At 37.3% G+C, this 19983-nt stretch overlaps 1 protein-coding gene across 4 annotated transcripts in view; it reads right to left on the bottom strand.

Moving 5' to 3' along the window:
• Nucleotides 1-19983, bottom strand: part of DNAAF4 (dynein axonemal assembly factor 4) — an 83536-nt gene that overhangs the window by 8385 nt on the left and 55168 nt on the right. The window contains exons 7-11 of one of the 4 annotated variants that reach the window (XR_010663904.1): nucleotides 13458-13611; nucleotides 11751-11856; nucleotides 9759-9884; nucleotides 4931-4992; nucleotides 3984-4023 (exon numbers count right to left, since the gene is read on the bottom strand). Coding sequence is in view for 3 of the 4 variants with exons in the window: in XM_065940557.1 (XP_065796629.1) it covers nucleotides 9772-9884; nucleotides 11751-11856; nucleotides 13458-13611 (373 nt within the window). In the remaining variant the exon portion in view is untranslated. Of the gene's footprint in view, nucleotides 1-3983; nucleotides 4024-4930; nucleotides 4993-9420; nucleotides 9885-11750; nucleotides 11857-13457; nucleotides 13612-19983 lie in introns of those variants that run through there. The other 3 variants (XM_065940557.1, XM_065940556.1, XM_065940559.1) reach the window with 3 other exon arrangements.

The raw sequence follows: 19983 nt of genomic DNA, 5'->3' as shown, positions 1-19983 counted from the left end.
ATTAGAAAAACTGAATTAAGGCAGATTCTGATGAGGAATTTCTTACTTTTCTGTTACTTCAACTAATCACTTAGAACCCGGAGAAATGTTAGTTCTCACTGCTAAGCTGGTGGAAGAGAGAACTTGAAATTCTTTCATTCAGTTATTGAACACCCACTTATGGCAGGCACTATACAAAATAAGTGGGCTTTCCTGGTGGCTTAGTGGGAAGAACCTGCCTGCCAATGCAGGAGACACGAGTTTGATCCCTGGGTTGGGAAGATCCCCTGGAGAAGGAAATGGCAACCTCCAGTATTCTTGCATGGAAAAATCCATGGACAGGGGAGCCTGGCACGCTACAGTCCACGGGGGTCACAAAAGATTTGTACATGACTTATGACTAAACAACAAATATGATATAAACGGAACACAGAAATAAAAGAGAGTCTGTTTTATTGTTTCAATAATATTTGGGGGAAATGAGATTAGCAAATTAATAATGTGTGATAATTTATATAATGTAATATACATAAAAGGTCTTTCAGACACAGAGACAGAATTGGCTTAAACGCAGACAAGGAGGTCAGAAGAAACATCCTGGAGAAGGTAAAGCCAAATTAAAGGAAAGATCAGTCCAGGCCAAAGAAATCTTACATATAAAAGAATGAAAATGTGAAAGAATGTTGCCCATTTTCACAAATGCAATTACTCTGATACATCTTCAACACAGAGCATGAGCAGTGGTAGATGATGCCGCTGCTGCTGCTAAGTCGCTTCAGTCGTGTCCAACTCTGTGCAACGCCATAGACAGCAGCCCACCAGGCTCCTCTGTCCCTGGGATTCTCCAGGCAAGAACACTGGAGTGGGTTGCCATTTCCTTCTCCAATGCATGCATGCATGCTAAGTTGCTTCAGTCGTGTCCGACTCTGTGTGACCCTATGGACAGCAGCCCACCAGGCTCCTCTGTCCATGGGATTCTCTAGGCAAGAATATTGGAGTGGGTTGCCATTTCCTTCTCCAATGATGGCCTATACAATTCTTTAAACTCTGAAATTACACTGCACGGAGATATATTTCAGCTGCCATCTGTTGAAACTTCCTGTTCAATTGGAACTAAACTCCTTTACTGGAAAAAACCAGAATCACTGTTCTTATTTTTCCCTGTTGGTTTCAGGTTCGGGATATTAACATCAATTAAAAAAAAAATCTCGTGAGTCACTAGGGGATCAGGAAAGTTGGACACAGAAAAGTTGAATCTTAGGAAACAGCTCAAACTTTGCAGCCTCATTAAATTCTTTCAAATATCCCAAAATATGATACGGGCACAGGAAAGAAAAAAAAATTAGCTTTGTTAACTTCCTCTGAAACATCAAAAATCAAGGCACTGTACAAGATTTCCAGGTGAATGATGCAACAGAATTTGAGTTTACCAGACTTCTCTGGCATAAACTATACAAACCATTTTACTCCTTCACTGTAGGTGCTTGACTTGTAGCAAGTGAAGTCAACTTTTTAACATGTAAAATCTAGAGGTTAACCAAAAGTTCCTTACTATGATAGGTAGTTAGGCATTTGTTGTTTTGTTTTGTGCTGTTGCTAAAATTCTTAAGAAGGATGAGTATCATGGAATCAAGCATGTTGTCTGGAATGCAATTAAGTAGTCATTCAGTGTCTATTAAAGTCCAGGGACTTCCAGGCACCTAGCTTCATGGAGGTTAGATTCTAATAAATTCTAATAGGGGAAAACACACTATAGACATATGTATAAATATGTATGGACATTTATATATAACTGTTATAGAAAGTAAATGTTTCTGTCTTTATGTTACACTGACATATGTAATATACATATATTTATACACATGTAGACATAGGGCATGCTGCAGTCCATGGTGTTACAAAGAGTCAGACATGATTGGGCAACTGAACAACAAGATATACAAATATTTACAAATACTTATTTACATGTATAAATATATAAATGTAAACTTTGTGTACATCAGTCAGTTCAGTCACTCAGTCGTGTCCAACTCTTTGCAACCCCATGGACCGCAGCACACCAGGCTTCCCTGTCTATCACCAACTCCCAGAGCTTACTCAGACTCATGTCCATTGAGTCGGTGATGCCATGCAACCATCTCATCTTCTGTAGTCCCCTTCTCCTCTCGCCTTCAATCTTTCCAGCATCAGGGTCTTTTCAAATCAGTCAGTTCTTCGCATCAGGTGGCCAAAGTATTGGAGTTTCAGCTTCAGCATCAGTCCTTCCAATGAATATTCAAGACTGATTTCCTTTAGGATAGACTGGTTGGATCTCCTTGCAGTCCAAGCGACTCTCAAGAGTCTTCTCCAAAACCACAGTTCTAAAGCATCAATTCTTTGGTACTCAGCTTTCTCTCACATCCATACATGACTACTGGAAAAATGAAAGCTTTGACTAGACGGACATTTGTTTGCAAAGTAATGTCTCTGCTTTTTAATATGCTGTCTAGCTTGGTTATAACTTTTTTTCCAGGAAGCATCTTTTAATTTCATGGCTACAGTCACCATCTGCAGTGATTCTGGAGTCCAAAACAATAAAGTCTCTCGCTGTTTCCATTGTTTCCCATCTATTTGCCACGAAGTGATGGGACCAGATGCCATGATCTCAGTTTTCTGAATGTTGAGCTTTAAACCAACATTTTCACTCTCCTCTTTCACTTTCATCAAGAGGCTCTTTAGTTCTTCTTCGCTTTCTGCCATAAGGGTGGTGTCATCTGCATATCTGAGGTTATTGATCTTTCTCCCGGCAATCTTGATTCTAGCTTGTGCTTCATCCACCCCAGCGTTTCTCATGATGTACTCTGCATACAAGTTAAAAAAGCAGAGTGACAATATATAGCCTTGATGTACTGCTTTTCCAATTTGGAACCAGTCTGTTGTTCCATGTTTGGTTCTAACTGTTGCTTCTTGACCTGCATATAGATTTCTCAGGAAGCAGATCAGCGAGTCTGGTATTCCTATCTCTTGAAGAATTTTCCACAGTTCATTGTGATCCACACAGTCAAAGGCCTTGGCATAGTCAATAAAGCAGAATTAGATGTTTTTCTGGAACTCTCTTGCTTTTTCGATGATCCAATGGATGCTGGCAATTTAATCTCTGGTTCCTCTGCCTTTTCTAAATCCAGCTTGAACATCTGGAAGTTCACTGTTCACGTACTGTTGGAGCCTAGCTTGGAGAATTTTGAGCATTACTTTACTAACCTGTGAGATGAGTGCAATTGTGTGATAGTTTGAGCATTCTTTGGCATTGCCCTTGAAGAAGGTGCTATCGTGAGCACCCTCCCTGGCTTCTATGTATACATATTTACACATAAGTATTTATGTTGGGTTTCCCCAGTGGCTCAGTCAGTAAAGAGTCTTCCTGCAAAGCAGGAGACTACGGTTTGATCCCTGGATTGGTAAGATCTCTGGGAGAAGGGAATGGCAACACACTCCAGTATTCTTGCCTGGAAAATCCCATGGATAGGGGAGCCTGGTGGCTACAGTCCATGGGATCACAAAGAACTGGACACAACTGAGTGACTAACAGCAACGCCATAATGTGTATATATTTACAGATAAATATTTATGTCCATATATGTATGTTAGTTGCTTAGTCATGTCTGACTGTTTGCAACTCCATGGACTGTAGCTTGCCGGCTCCTCCATCCATGGGATTCTCCAGGCAAGAATACTGGAATGGTTTGCCATTTCCTTCCCAGGGGGATCTTTGCCACCCAGAGATCGAACCTGGGTCTCTTGCATTGCAGGCAAATTTTTTAATGTCTGAGCCACCAGGGAAGCCCCCATGTAACATTTACATAGTTATGTTACATAAATTTTACTTATGTAAATATTTTATTTACATGTTACAGACATATAAATATACATATATCTGTATGTATACAACATGCCAGGTGAAAAGAATTATAGGGGAAAACTAACACAGGGTTGGAAGAAGACTGCTTGGACAAGCAGGTATTTAAGGTATAGGAGTGTCTGATCAGTTGGTATTTGATGCTGCCCCTGTAGAAAGTCAAGAGAAAGTCAAGTTATTGTGGGAACTGAATATCTAGTCTGATTTTCAAGGGAGAAGTTGAATATAATCAATTTAAACAAATTCACACAAAGATATTATTTAAAATCATGAGATAAGATAACAAAGTGTAGGCAGAATAAAGACCAGAGGACTAATCTCTAGGGAACTAATTTAGAAGTCAGGTGGATGACAAGGAATAAACAAATGAGATCAAGAAGTGTCTAATGAAGTAGGAAGAAATGAGGAAGACTGTGATACTCAGAAGTCAAGTAAGGAACTTGTTTCCTGAACAGGGAATGACTCAGCTTTGTGAAACTCTCTGGAAGCTAACACATAGATTGAGACCTGAGGGTTTGATTAGGCAATGTAGAGATAACTGGTGACCTCAACGAGAAGTATTTCAGTGAGGTTGTAGAGAAGAAAACCGTACTAGAACAGGTTTATGAAAGCCTGCAAGAAGTAAAAACTTTTTAGTAGCTTTACTGTACACTGAATATAGAGATGGGGTAATAGCTGGAAATAAATGTGGGGCCAAAGGTTACTGTTTAAAAAGAAGATTATAATATAGCATATTTGTATTTGATGGAAGCACATTTTGAGAATCTCTCACCCACAGTGATCAGTTCCACAGAGAAAATGTAGCTAAAGATGACTGCAGAGTAATGTTCTTTAACATGGACTAAAAAAGTAGAGTGTATAAAATCAAATGTATAGACAGGATGAACACAGAATTATCCATCAATTTATAGTATACTTAGAACCAGGATACATAAGAACAAGCTAAAAGTAAAGCATTAGAATATGGACTGTAAAGTATTAATTAATTTGTGAGGTACACTGAATAAAGCAGTACATTTGAAATATGCTATCCTCAAGTGTAAAAAATAAACATACTCAGTAAATTTTTCCAGAAAGAAAGACTCCATTTCAGGTAACAGGTTGAATAATCAATTCTCCTGGAAAATATTTAAAGCACATTAAATTAAAAACTCACATATTTTAGGAAAATTTTCCTACCTTTACACGATTATCAGAATATTTAAAGTTTTACCTCCATTTATTGACTGATTGTCTTCCCTGGTGGTTCAGTTGGTAAAGAATCTGCCTGCAATGCGGGAGACCTGGGTTCAATCTCTGGGTCGGGAAGATCCCCTGGAAGAGGAAATGGCAACCCACTCCAGTATTCTTGCCTGGAGAATTCCATGGACAGAGGAGCCTGGTGGATTACAGTCCACGGGGTCACAAAGAGCCGGACACGGCTGAGTGACCAGCACTTTCACTTTCACTGACTGATTATTTCTAGAAATACAGCATTAAGTTAAACTAAAGACTTATCTTCCCAAAGGAATATTTTACCAGTTTGTTTAGGTCTTTTTCCTCTTTTAGCTAAGCTAAAAGACTATTCATAAATATAATTTTACCCCATCAAAAATCTAATTAATATATTTGACCAAATAATGTTGGTTTTTACTATATATAATAGCTCAAATTTATTCTGAGTTTATTATGTTCTACGTACTATACAAAGCAGTCCATTTATTAAACAAAGAACATGCTTATTTAGGTCATACAACGGCTAAAATGAAGTGTGTTCTAAGTACTGTCAAAAGTAGTGCCTTAAAAAAAAAAAAACCAGTTACCTGAAGAGAGTGTCTTAAGAAGAGAGATGGCCTTAGGAGTCATATTCCTTTAAAACATTTTAGAAGGGGGAATCATAACATCAACTAAATAAATTCCTCTATTAATGTTCTTTCATAGGAAAAAAACAAAGGCAAATCACATCTCAAAGAGATGATACTGGTAACCTTGTCATGACCTGAAGAGTTAACCTGGTTTTATTCTTAGTACAAGAGAGTTAGTTATAACGAGGTATGTCTTAAGGCTTGTAAACAAAGAAAATAGCCTAAACATTTTAGGAAAAAGGAAGCTTGTTATGTAGAACCGGATGCATGATGCCATGAAACAGTCCATTCATTAAACTATTTATCCTTGTTCTGAGTCCATGTCTGTCAAGCAAATTGATGATTTACCATATCAAATCTGCTTATAAAGACAAATGAATTTTCATTTACCCTACCATGGCCATGAACATCCTCAGTCAATTTCTGATTATGCATTAGTAATAAGTATGTAATCTGTTTTACTTACTCTCCTGAGCCTGGTTAATGTGACTCTCTGATCCTTGCAGATGGGTCAATCTTGATGGTACTCTCGGGTCTTTGAGAGTGAGACTGAGGCAGATCAATTCAGTAACATAATGAAACACACCCTTGTTTTCAGGATTCTTGGGAGACCACATACTAACATTTTCCCCCAGACAGTATGTGCAAAAGGCCTTTCCCTTTATTCTTCACATAGATGAGATGTGTTGGAAAAAACCTGGCTTACCAATGCCAAGTGGTCTTTCCTTGACCAAACTCTAAACAGGCTCCTCTGAGCCACTGTTTTAATTAGGCCTCATCCTTGTGTAAGCAGATGGGGTATGGGGTCCCTGCAGAAAAAGAACCAGATATAGTTTTTGACACAGACAAGCCATTTGAGGCCTAAACCATTTTGTGATCTAAGCCTGGTCACAATGCTTGACCTTGAATAGGTCTTGATAATAATGATCTTACAGGAACAAAAGAACAAAGGACTCTTATCAGGCCAGGAACTACAGCAAAGATAACAAATCAGATAATAAAGACTTCCAAGTCTGCTTCAGTGGTAAAGATTAGCCTGAAGCAGTTTCTTGAGTTGTTTTAAAGAATTTAACCCCCCTCCAGGGCTCACAGTTGGACCATAAAGAAGGCTGAGCTCTGAAGAATTGATGCTTTTGAACTGTGGTGCTGGAAAGACTCAAGCGTCCCTTGGACTGCAAAGATGTCAAACCAATCAATCCTAAAGGAGATCAACTCTAAATATTCATTGGAAGAACTAACGCTGAAGCTCCAATACTCCGGCCACCTGATGCAAAAAGCCCACTCACTGAAAAAGACTCGGATGCTGGAAAAGATTGAAGGCAGGAAGAGAAGCGGACGGCAGAGGATGAGATGGTTAAATAGCATCACTGACTCAGTGGACATGAATTTGAGCAAACTCTGGGAGACAGTGAAGGACAGGGGAGCCTGGTGTGCTGCAGTCCATGTGGTCACATACAGTCAGACACGACTTAGCGACTGAACAACAACCAGGGCTCAACCACCAGATCTACTGGAAGCTAAGCGATGATGATGTTGGACCTTTTTTGACACTCCTAACTTCAATCAACTAGAGCCTGGAACTCTGTTTACTTTGCCAACTCCAAGGAGAATTCTTTGCTCAAGCTGTTTCATGAATATGCATGCACCTTTAGCTTAAAACTTCCCCAATTTTGGAGCTTGGGGAAAAGTCCCCAGTGTTCTCTTTACTTGCTGCAAGTAATAAATCTTTCCTTGTTTGACTTGATCATGTCTAAGGACTACCATAATAATTTTTCCTCTTAATAATCTTTTACTCTAAGTTTTAATGATAACTCTATTTGGGAAGCATGCTTTTATCATAAATGAAATGAAATAAATGAAACGGGAATGTGCATATCTCTAATTTAACTCTATCACTACCCTCAGTCTAAGACAAAAGTCCCTTAACAGAAGATTTGCTCAAAAAAGGTCAAGTAGTTCATGAATACAAATAAGTATCTATTGCTTTTAAACCAAGACTTAGAGGCTAGTGTCAAGAATAATAACTAACTACTTAAAACTCCCTTCTACCTCCTCCAAAAATAGATCTTTTGTGCTTAGGGTAACTACTGGGCCCAGGAATGAGACACGAGGGAAGGGAACAGGGCACAACCTTTTTTAAAAGAATGCCACAGTCATTGAGGATAGAGAAAAAACTGGTTAGAACAAACTAGGTCTAAGATGGTGGGAGATTTTTGGCTACCAGTAGCCCCTAAGCCTCATTTCATGCTCATTGTAATACATTAACTAAATGATACAGCCACAGGCGCCATGACAGTTCCAAGGCGGACCATAAAAGGCCAAAAAGTGGACATGGCCCAATTGCTGGAAATCCCTGTCCTTTCTCCAAGAGAGTAGGAATAATTCTCCCACTATAATAAGCCTATGAAACTACCCAGCCCATAAAACTAACAACTCCCACACCCGGGCACAGCTCTCACCTTTAGAGATGGCCTGTATTCTGTCTATGGAACCTGCATCTCTAAATAAACCTGCTTTCACTTTACTATGACTCGCTCTTGAATTCTTTCCTGCCCAAAGCCAAGGAACCTCACTTGATGGCCTGTCTCTGGGACTCATGGAGACCCGGGATGTGACCATCCTCTAGTGCCCCGTTTTTCCTGCAATAGGAAGAGCCTGAGAAAAGATTAGGTTAGCTAATGTATTCTGAATGTCAAACTAGAACATGATACACAGAAGAACCACCTTCTTTGCTTTTTCATACTTAAGATAAAAGTTCATTTTTCTCCCACATAACAGACAAGTGGTATGGATGGGTAAGTAGATCTGATTTGCAAAGTCATTCTGGGACCTAAGTTGATGGGTTATCTCTGCCACCGTTAATATGAGGCTTCCATCTCTGGGTCTAAGGTGACTCCATTTCCCAGAGAACCACCTTTACTTTGGTTACATTTATTTTTAAAAATAAAAACAAACCAGGTCTGATTATAAGAAAAAGCAATCCTACCTCCCCAGAAGGTCTGATAACTGGGCAGGACTGCTACAGAAGTTATCAAGAGTTGTTTTATAGAAGTAAAAGTTTCAAGGTTGCTGAACTAGGGTACTCTTACATATTCAAAAAAGTGTTACATCTTTTTTTTTTTTTTTAAAAAGAGTGTTTTATGATCCACTTGAGTGACATCTGATGACCAAATACTGTAAAACTTATTCCTAGAAATTTTGTGGTTTTTTTTCCCCTAAAAAAAACCCTAAATATAATCACAGAGAATTGTGACAACTGTCAGAAGCAAAAGGGAAGCTGTGCTGGTTTTGCTTAATGCTTGCATCATCACAGTGACACAACATAACTGGTGGAGCAATCCGGTGCCAGTATCACAATATTCTAAGTTAACATTTTCACCCTTTGCTGTCTTTTTTTTCTTTTTCCTGGTATGTTTGACAGTACTAGAAAACAATCTTACTGGAAAAGTTATCATCATCAGATAGTATTATAAAATATGATCCATGCTTTGGCTACACTCCCTACAGCTGAAGATAAGGTTTTCCAAACAGTTGTTTTATTAACACTAAGGTAAACTGGTCTAACCTAAAACAGGTAGTGGACCAGTATTCTTTTAAAAGAAGGTTCTGTGCATTTGGAAACTAAGTGGAAACATCAATACTGATTATACCAAGGCCAAGCATTCGGACAATTAAATTGTGTATTTAATACAAACAAAAATATTTTATAAATACAATCTTTTATTTTAAACTTCTTGTTAAAAATGAGTCAGTAAGTGTCCTGGTAATCATACCAACAAATATATTGTTAGTTATAAGGGCAAGCTGAATTCAGTAACAAAAAAAATCCTGTAGCAATATGAAACAAATAATTTAAATAATTATTCTTATTTTGATTTACTTATTCAAAAACCACTTAAATCAAACATTTCATTTTCTACAGATTTATAATATTCTGCCCTCTATGGAACTAAACACAAAGTGATTCTGTATAATCTGCCATAATATGCACAGATTTCTAATGCCTCCAGTTATTTTGTTAAACTTAGAACAATACCTACTTGCTTCTAGTAGTCATTTAGATTCTAGTTCTGTTCCTTGAATTATATTCCGAATCTTCTCAGCATCATTTTGTACAATTTTGTTGGATGGATCAATCTTAAGAGCAGCTTCATAATCCTGTAGGCCTATATTTACATAGCAATGATGATCAATAAAATATTTTCTAAGTACTTGTGTTATCTAGACAACATTTTTTAAAAATAAAAAAAAATCATTAAATCCATGGTTCAGCATAAGTAACAGGTTTTGGTCAGATTCCCATTTTCACATACATTCTAGACTAAAGAAATTTTTAAGTAATTTCATAAATAATTATAATGATTTTAACCAAGATTCAGTAAGAAACAGTAATTTTAAACTGAAATACAAATAAGTTAACAGCTTAAACTCATTAAAGCATGAAGAGACTCAAAACTCATATATCAAAAGGACATTTTTATCACCTCAATTGAAAAGTAATTAATGTCATCTTATTTCAAAATTCTAGATCCTAAAAATTAATTTTGGTAGACTTAATCCATACTTTATATAACTCATAAACTATAGTTTGTGCTTTTTTTTGTAGTTATCCTATCTACAAAATTTCTTTGTGAAAAATTGGTTAAAAAGGAAAGCATTATAGACTAGATGTTAAAAATATATAGCTGAATCTAAATCTTTACCAAAAAAAATCAGTGGGAAGAATTTCTTTGTGAATAACTCTGGTGGCTCAGTGGTAAAGAATCCTCCTGCAATGCATGTGACACAGGTTTGATCCCTGGGTTGGGAAGATCCCCTGGAGAAGGAAATGGCAACCCACTCCAGTAATTTTGTCTGGGAAATCCCATGGACAGAGGAACGTGGCAGGCTACGGTCCATGTGGTCACAAGAGTTGGACACGAATTAGGGACTAAACCACCAACCACCAAGGAAACTTGAGTTCCAGGTGCTATGGATTTGACATGCCACTTCAGGCAAATCACTTAATGTCTCCAAGCCTCCATTTTTTCATCTTTAAAATGTAGATTCAATAAAGTCTTTAAGTTCAAAAAAGTCTATGATGCTGTAATTCCTAAAGAATGCTTACAGCATTTCATTCTTGTCTTAATAATTCTTATCCTCACGAAGCTGGGTATGACTCAAGAAAGGATAGGCACATAAACCTAATTTGGATGCTTTGGTTAGAAAAATCTAAAAATGACAGAAACAAGCTTACAAACAAGTCAGAAATAGAAAACTTTATAAGTTAAAGCCTATTTCCTGGCAAGACATTATCAGGAATTAGGCCTTTAGGTCTTGAATGAAGAGAAATTGAACTGGTATCTGGGTGGGGGTTATGAGAAGAGCATTGAAGATAAAACTCTGGGACAACATGAATAACTGCAAATAGTTCTTAAATACATTAAAAATGAAAAACAAAAGAAATTAAAACACTAAAAATCAAATAAATATGGCTTCCATATACATGAGTCTGAATTACAAACCTTAGTACATTCTCACAAAAATAAGCAATTGATCATGTACTGTGCTACATCAATTGTTTCTGAGTTTATGCATGCATGTATGTATGCATGTCCTGGAGTAGGAAATGGCAAATCACTCCAATATTCTTGCCTGGAAAATTTCATGGACAGAGGAGCCTGGCAGGCTACAGTCCATGGGGTCACAGAGAGTTAGACACAATTGAGCATGCATATGTATGTATATGCTATCTGTGTGTCTGACCAAAGAAGCTATTTTAAAATTTCCATTATTTCTTAAATGATTCATTTATATCCTTTAGCACACATTTTTTCCACAAAAAGTTGTCTGATATTACAGCATTAATATAACTTGCATTAATTCCCTTCTACAATGATTTTTTTTTAATATTTCAAGTTATCTTTTGCCAGATAAATTACAAAGAATAAATTAAATGCTAAAAGTATACAATAATGGGAGTCATCTTGAATAATGGCAATGACATTTTTTTTCAGAGTACAACCTGGAACTTAAAACATTTCATCTCTTACCTTCTACATACAATTCTAGTTGACAGAATGCTGTTCCACGACGTATATATGCCTTCATTCTTGCATTAGCATTGTCTGCAACAGGTGGTGTCAATATTTCTAGGGCCTTACAGAAAAAAAGAGGGAAAAACATAATTTCCCAATTCAAGCTTGAGCAAAAACAAGATAAAATTCAACTTTAAAACAAGGCTCGGGCCCTTACCCACCTAAATTTTTGGCTTAACTGGACAGGAATTTATCAAATAGATATATTTATGTTAAACAATTTTAGGACTTGTTTGATTGTTCCTATACAAGATTCACTCCCTTGCCCCCAGACTTATGTTTTGGTTTATCATTTGAAACCTTTACAGCTTTACCTTTACTAGCAGGGATGGTTAAATAGCATTAATTTAGTTAATGTTATTAATTACAATAATAAACATACTATATATAATGTTTTTATATTCAAATTTGGTGATTCAGTTTATTCATTCAGTAAGTATTTGTTCATGAAATTGTGCTAATAAAATGAAAACTGGATCGTGAAAATATTGTCAGATTTTCAATAACTTAATGAGATTGAAGTATGAGGACTTAATTGTTTCCTCCATATCCTCAATCTCAAGGAGACTCGTAACAGATTTTGCATGTGAGTTTCCCTTAAAGTGTTACTTTGATAAGGAAAAAAAGAAGAAAAACTAAAAGTTTAAGATAATGACATGCTATTCACAATAGAAATTAGGATATACTAAGTAACTCTGAAAATGGAAAAATGATTATGGAGATATCCTTCTATTGTGCAAGTTGTAGTTACATCAAGTCTCTTTCTGTCTCCCAATGTCTCCAAAACTTTATTAAGAAAAAAGGTTGGTACAAACTGACTACCATTTACTGATTTCCCTTTGAAATTCAACTGATACACTAAGGCAATTGATAAGGTATCTCTAATCTAACTTTGATTGCAGCCATGAAATTAAAATACGCTTACTCCTTGGAACTAAAGTTATGACCAACCTAAATAGCATATTAAAGCAGAGACATTACTTTGCCAACAAAGGTCCGTCTAGTCAAGGCTATGGTTTTTTCAGTAGACATGTATGGATGTGAGAGTTGAACTATAAAGAAAGCTGAGTGCGGAAGAATTGATGCTTTTGAACTGTGGTGTTGGAGAAGACTCTTGAGAGTCCCTTGGACAGCAAGGAGACCCAACCAGTCCTTCCTAAAGGAGATCAGTCCTGGGTGTTCATTGGAAGGACTGATGCTGAAGCTGAAACTCTAGGACTTTGGCCACCTCATGCAAAGAGTTGACTCACTGGAAAAGACCCTGATGCTGGGAGGGATTGGGGGCAGGAGGAGAAGGGGACGACAGAGGATGAGATGGCTGGATGGCATCACCGACTCGATGGGCATGAGTTTGAGTAAACTCCGGGAGTTGGTGATGGACAGGGAGGCCTGGCGTGCTGAGATTCATGGGGTCGCAAAGAGTCGGACACTCCTGAGCGACTGAACTGAACTGAACTGAATCTAACTTGAAGTCTCAAACTACACCAATAACTTATCCATAAAAAAATTTTTTTTCAGTAAAAATATGCAATAAGCGAGAAGATTCTTAAAATCATTGCATCTAATTATTTAAATTTACCTGACAAAAGATAAAGCCATCACTTCAATCAATAATGGGAGCAGAGCAATTTTAAAGCAATATATATAAATAGATACAAATACCTTAGAAGAATCTTCGATGGCCTTGTGTAAGTTTTTCAGTTTTAGGTGGCAAGCAGCCCGATTCAAATACAGTAGTGGAATCTTATTATTTAGTCTTATGGCTAAGTTGTATGCATTAATAGCTGCCAAATAGTTTTCCGTTGCAAACAATTTGCTAATGGGACAAAAACATAAAAGAAAAACAATGTAACACTGAAACAAAACAGAAATACTATCTAATGACATCTGGCAGAGGGGATGGATGGCTGACCTCTCTGTCCGTTCCTTGAATTATACTGGACAGTTGCAGGTGGCACTATCGTACCTATCCCCCGAACATCAGCATGTAATCTGAAAGGGACTGGTCTCGCCTCCGCCTCCAAGGGCAGTTAATTAGTAACTTAAGCTAATAGGCATATTTCCATCCTCCTTGCTACAATGATTGGCACAGGGATGGATTTTTGACCTAAACTGCATTTTCAGAATGAAGCCTGTGATTTTATAATATTACCAAAGTTGGAGAGCAAAAAATTGGGAAAACGCCCCCTGCTGGATACAAATGTAGAAAGCACACAAGGGAAAATAACTGTGGGAGGAGCCAGCACTAGAATAAGGCCAACACTATGGAATTATGAAAAGGATAATAAGGCAGAAGGAAACTCGAGTTCTTAGTGATACAGTTAAGCTGTTGGATAAAGCTTTAACCGACAAGTAACACACCTTTAGTTTTTTAATTATGTAAGCAAATAAATTCCTTTAAATATTGCTTCTGCCTGTGCATGCTCAGTCGTGTCTGACTCTTTGTGACCCTGTGGACTGTAGCCCATCAAGCGCCTTTGTTCAAGAAATTTTCCAGGCAAGAATACTGGAGTGGGTTGCCATTTCCTCCTCCAGGGGATCTTCCTGACTCAGGGATTGAACCGACATCTGTGTTTCCTGTATTACAGGCGGATTCTTTACTCACTGAGCCATCCTTTAAACATTAAGCCAGTTTAAATTGGGTTTCTCAGTTACTTGCAAACGAAAGCATTCTAATAAATACACTCAGTTCAAATCTCCCCAAATTCTCTTCAAATAAAGATGTATACATAATTAAAGGATTTATTTAAAATGTAATTTCTTTTCTGTTTTTCACGTACAATTCCTAGTATTTTGAAAAATACATAAACATAAGGAAAATAGAAAGTCTTTCCAAATATAAAAGTGCCTTATAAACAACATTTAGTATTAATTTCCAGACAATTGTACTATACACTTCACAATTTTAGAATATTAAACACAATGACTTCAAAAGCAGACCCATAAAAGCACCCTGCAAATCATGAATAAAAGGTAAAAGGACACCACAGTGACATCTAACCTAAGTCTGACTCAGGTTTAAAATAACCTGCACAAACTAGAAAAGCTAATTCTGTGGGAACAGTTTATATTACATTTACAGCTTCTGACCACAAGTAACAGAACCTCAACTCAAACTGGTTTAAACAAGGAAGGAAAGAGATCACCTCACATTAAACCAGCTTAGAGGGAAAGGCTCCATGCCCCATGTGATCAGTAACACATGGGTCTTATCAAGGCCTCAGGTTCCTGCTCCATCCTACTGGACTGAGCAGCTGCTTCATCCTGGGGCTGGTTTTCCTTATGCATGGTTCAAGGTGCCACACTCAGGCATAATATTCATTAAAAGAAAATAGGACAGTATCTTCTGGTATATGCTTCTTGAGATCAAGAAAACCTTGCCAGAAATCTCCCAGTTTACCACCTTTCCCAAATCTCATGGATCAAAAATACCAACCCTTAAAAAGTATTTTGCCTTAAGAAACCTACCAGTTTCTTTCGTCCTCAGTCCTTCCACCCATTCTCTTTCTCCAATTTCACTCCTCAGTTCTATATACTGCTGTTTGGAAACTTCTTTAAATAGTTCAACAATATGACCATCTTTCCATGTTAACAAATACAGAAATATACTATTTTCATGGAGATTTTCACAGAGGTTCCCTCATTTGTGCAAGGATTTCTAAAACCAGTCTCTTCCTACTAATAGACACTCACATGTCTTATTTCCCAATATTCAGCTTTTATAAACAATACTGTAATAAACATTATTGTGTGTACATATATATGTGTGTTTGTGTGTGTGTGTATATATAAAATACACACACCAGCAGTGTAATGACAATAATCTTGATATGCTGCAGTCAATCAGAATTCATCCCTGGTCTTGAGATAGGGTCCCCACCCTAAGTCACATAGACAAGGTCTACACGCCTAAACAAAATAAGGGACTCTACCAGCAAGGATAAAAGGAGACAATAAATGTTGGCTAGATAATCTATTGTGTCTACTACAAACCTTTTTAAATTAATTAACATTTAATTGTAAAATTTACCATTTTAACCATTTTGAAGTGTACAGTCTAGTGGCATTAAACACATAAACACTTTACACACTTTTGTACCATACACATACACATCTAGAATGTACACACCATACACATCTAGAATGTTTTTATCTCCCCAAAACAAAGCTCCGCTGAATCTAAGCCAAGGGATGAAATGCTTTCATCTCCAGAGGCTTTGTTTCATGTTATCCTTCTATGTTTACACAGATGTAAACAGTCCAACTGTCCTTTACTGTGTTTAAACTCACAGGACAGTTGTTCACAGAAGGGTTGAGGTGGACAAGCCTTCCAAAAGAGCAATAGATTGAGAAAACTGTTAACAAGCTTGTATCTACATACTACTATATAAAAAAGATAAGAAGAATCTACTGTATAGCACAAGGAACTCTACTCAATATTCTGTAATGACCTACATGGGGAAAGAATCTAAAAGAGTGGATATATGTATGTGTATAACTGATTCACTTTGCTGTACATCTCAAACTAACACAACACTCTAAACATCTGTATCCCAATAAAAATTGTAAGAAAAGAACACTGTAGGAGGTTTAATAGGAAGAAATATCAAATAGTAAACATTTTCAATGTTTGCATATATATTAAACTATAAATGCAATGAACATTATATTCCTAAAAGTTTAACACCAGTACAAACATTCAACAAAGTATAATTTGTTTGATGACTTTCAGAATGGTTCAGAACTCAGAAATAGCTGAATTTCAAAAGGAAAAGGGGAAAAAACTAAACCTCAGTCTTAGGGGCAGTAGCATTTGAAGAACAAATTTAAACACAGACGCTAATAACCAGTAAGTCTCGCCTGATGGCTCCAAATAAAGCAATGACAGTGAAAAGAATTATACAAAAATACTCATTTAAAACATACTAAGTCCTTATGGTACTGCCTGTACAGAAAGATGGGGACAATTGCACACACTACTGTCATTTTTACGATGACTGATTGGTTTCCATTGTAAAAAAAAGAAACATCATGATTGGCAATAGCCAGAAAGGCCAAACATTTTGAGCAACAGTTGAACATAACAGCAGCCGTAACCAGCAGAAGTGATTAGAAAGAAGCAATTTGGAGGGAAGTAAAGAAAGAGACAGTAAAAGAAGTTAAAGAGAAATCAAAAGCAGTGGGGCTTAGAAACAGCAGAGGAGGCCAGGAGTAACACATATTCCAACAGAAGACACAACAGCTCTATTTGGTGGGCAATAAGAACTCTAACAGCACCTTACACCTCAAAAAATTTTGAAGGTCCTTGTTTCTTTCATCTTATGTGGGTAGAAAACATTCTTGGTATTTCAAGAGCTTCTAAAACTGAGTATTACTGCACCTTAGTGAAGGAACACCAACCAGTACAATGTAGCACTCAGGATGGAAGGAGGAAAAGGATGCTGTACAACCAAATAAAATGAGAGGTTAGGCCATAATGGTGACTGCACTGCAGTGGAATATTTTTGGTTGTAAAATGCATACACTCAATCAACAAACAAAATTATGTCAAAGAAGTTATTTTAGAATATGGATTCTAAACTTCAAGTCAGGCAAAAGACAGCATAAGAAAACTGTCTTATCTCCACAAACAAAGACTTGTAAAAAAATGCAGCAGAGCAAGGCAAATTTGGCAGATCTGTTCTGAAAGTAGGCAGATCCAAGAGGATACTGGGAGACAATTTTCCATGGGTCTTTTATGTTCCTGCATTTCATATGTCAACAGATGCACTGAGGACTTTTGTTTGGGACTGTTTTTTCAAAGATGTTTGTACAGTGGACACCCTTGGATGACAGAGACATGGTCTCTCTCTGAGGCAAATAATAGATTTGTTTGCTGTTCAGAATAAAAAAGATATTATCACCCTGTGAGGCAAAAGTTAGACAGGTTTGCTTATAATACTCTTGTAAAAAATTGTGTTCCTTAAGCTTGGCCTTCTCAGCTCTGGTACAAACCGATTTTGTGTACAGCATCCACTTGGGTCCACTTCTGCATTGGTCCTAAGGGATTTCAGGCACAGAAGGAACTAACATGAAGGTCATACTGTTTGATATGCCTTGAAAAGTAAAGTCCTTTGTGTTTGACTCAAGAGTCTGCTGACTTCTGCCAGCATCTGTGAAACTGTGGTAGGCTAATTCTTCACAGTTCTTGTCAGGGCATGGATCCAAACCAAAGTACCAGAAAGAAATTCAATCTGGCAAGCAGAACCATATATCATGTGTTGGGAGAGGTTGGTAACAGGTGGTTAACAATCAGCATCAAAAAGTTCAACATGAAGTAAAAGGATATCCAGACAGGCAGACAGAGTCCAGCTACAGAAAATTCACAAACAGCAAGCAAACAGGGATTCAGACCGGCACAAGTTGGTACTAGGCGAGTCAGTGAGCAAATGGCAGGCTCCTACACACAACGCGGGGGTTCAGAAGCAGAATTAACCTGGGTGGCAAGAGAAAAAGTAAAAGCAAATCACAGCCTCAGTCTTAAAAGGACTGGAGTTAGATTAGGCAGGTTCTTAATGCTGGCACTTAGGCCAAGAGGAAAAAACGAAAATTCAGACACTAAAACTAGTGTAGGTAATTTTATGTCATGACAATAATACGCTGTTGGGTGCTACTAGATTGCAGAATTACATATCTTTAGTTTCCTCCTATCTAACATTATAATTTGCTGTACAGAGTGAGGTATGCAGATGGGATTCAAGTGGTCTTATGTCATGAGAAGAAGAAACTTTCAGTCTGTGGTTAAAACAGTCCAAAAAAACTCACGCTGAAACTCAAGTACAGAGTGACATAGGTGGGATAAAACAACGATCGAGCTAACCTTACATGACTAAAAGTGTCTGGAAGGGTAGTTATTAGTTATTCACAAATTCTGAGTCATGTAAGGCTGTTAAATAACAACACACCATGTGAAAATCTAAATTAGAGTACAGAGATTGTTTTATGTGAAGTGTTCTCAGTAAAAAGCTATCTGGTACAATGTTAATTACAAAAGGTAAAATGTTTTCATGAACAAATAAAATTACCTTAGTTTATTTATTTTCCTGAAATAATTGGCATTTAAAACTAAAGATCAGCAGTAAAAGACTAAGTAAAGAAAATGAAAACATTCTATGGCTTTTTTTAAGAGTCTCTTTTGAGTAGACACAATCCCATGAAGAGTTTTCTCAAATGATTGCTTTTTTGCAAGGCTTGTCCACTTCTACCCTTCTGTGAACAAGTGTCCCGTGAGTTTAAACACAATAAAGACAGTTGGACTGTTTATGTCTGTGTAAATATAGAAGGCTAGCATGAAACAAAGCCTCTGGAGATGAAAGCGTTTCATCGTTTGTCTTAAATTCAACACTGCTTCTGAATGGTGTCTATTACGTCTCTTTCTATATTCTGCACTGTGTTACATGGCTAAAGAGGATACATTTCTCTCTAATAACTACTACCTTTCATCTGTTCATACTTGGCACTATGATTACCTGTACTTTGTTTCTCTGAATGTCACTAGTTACTAAGTTTTCTTCCATCTCTCCTCATTTTTAATTCTCCTATTTTGCTTCTCTTTGTACCTAACTGTAGGCAGCACTTTACAGCATCATCTTTTAGGATTTGAAATAGCTCAGCAGGAATTCCATCACCTCTACTAGCTATGTTAATAGTGATGCTTCCTTTGGGACTTTGACATCTTTACCCTACATCCTAACTGGTACAAAAAACCAGCAGAAACTAAGGTGATTGTAATTTACCAGTCACACTTCACCACAATCAAGTACACTTTTCTGCACTAGGTTGCTACCAATTCAATGCTTTTGCCAGTTGTCATATGCACACACACTTCTTTTGCTGTACCTGTGAGCAAAATTCCAACACTAGCTCAATGATCTTATCTGTCCTTTCCATTCAAATCGAAATCACATCTCACTTGTATATCAGAAATAAAACCAAGGCTTCCCCGGTGGCTCAGAGGTAAAGAATCCTCCTGTCAATGCAGGAGACACAGGTTTGATCCCTGATCTGGGAAGATCCCAAATGCTGCGGAGCAACTAAGCCTGTGTACCACAACTACTGAGCCTGTGTTCTAGAGCCCATGAGCTGCAACTACTGAAGCCCAATGCCCTAGAGCTCACACTCCACAGCAAGAGATGCCACCGCTATGAGA

Source organism: Muntiacus reevesi, chromosome 7, assembly GCF_963930625.1.
Source record: "Muntiacus reevesi chromosome 7, mMunRee1.1, whole genome shotgun sequence".
Lineage (NCBI taxonomy): Eukaryota > Metazoa > Chordata > Mammalia > Artiodactyla > Cervidae > Muntiacus > Muntiacus reevesi.
This window is presented reverse-complemented; position numbering and strand designations above follow the sequence as displayed.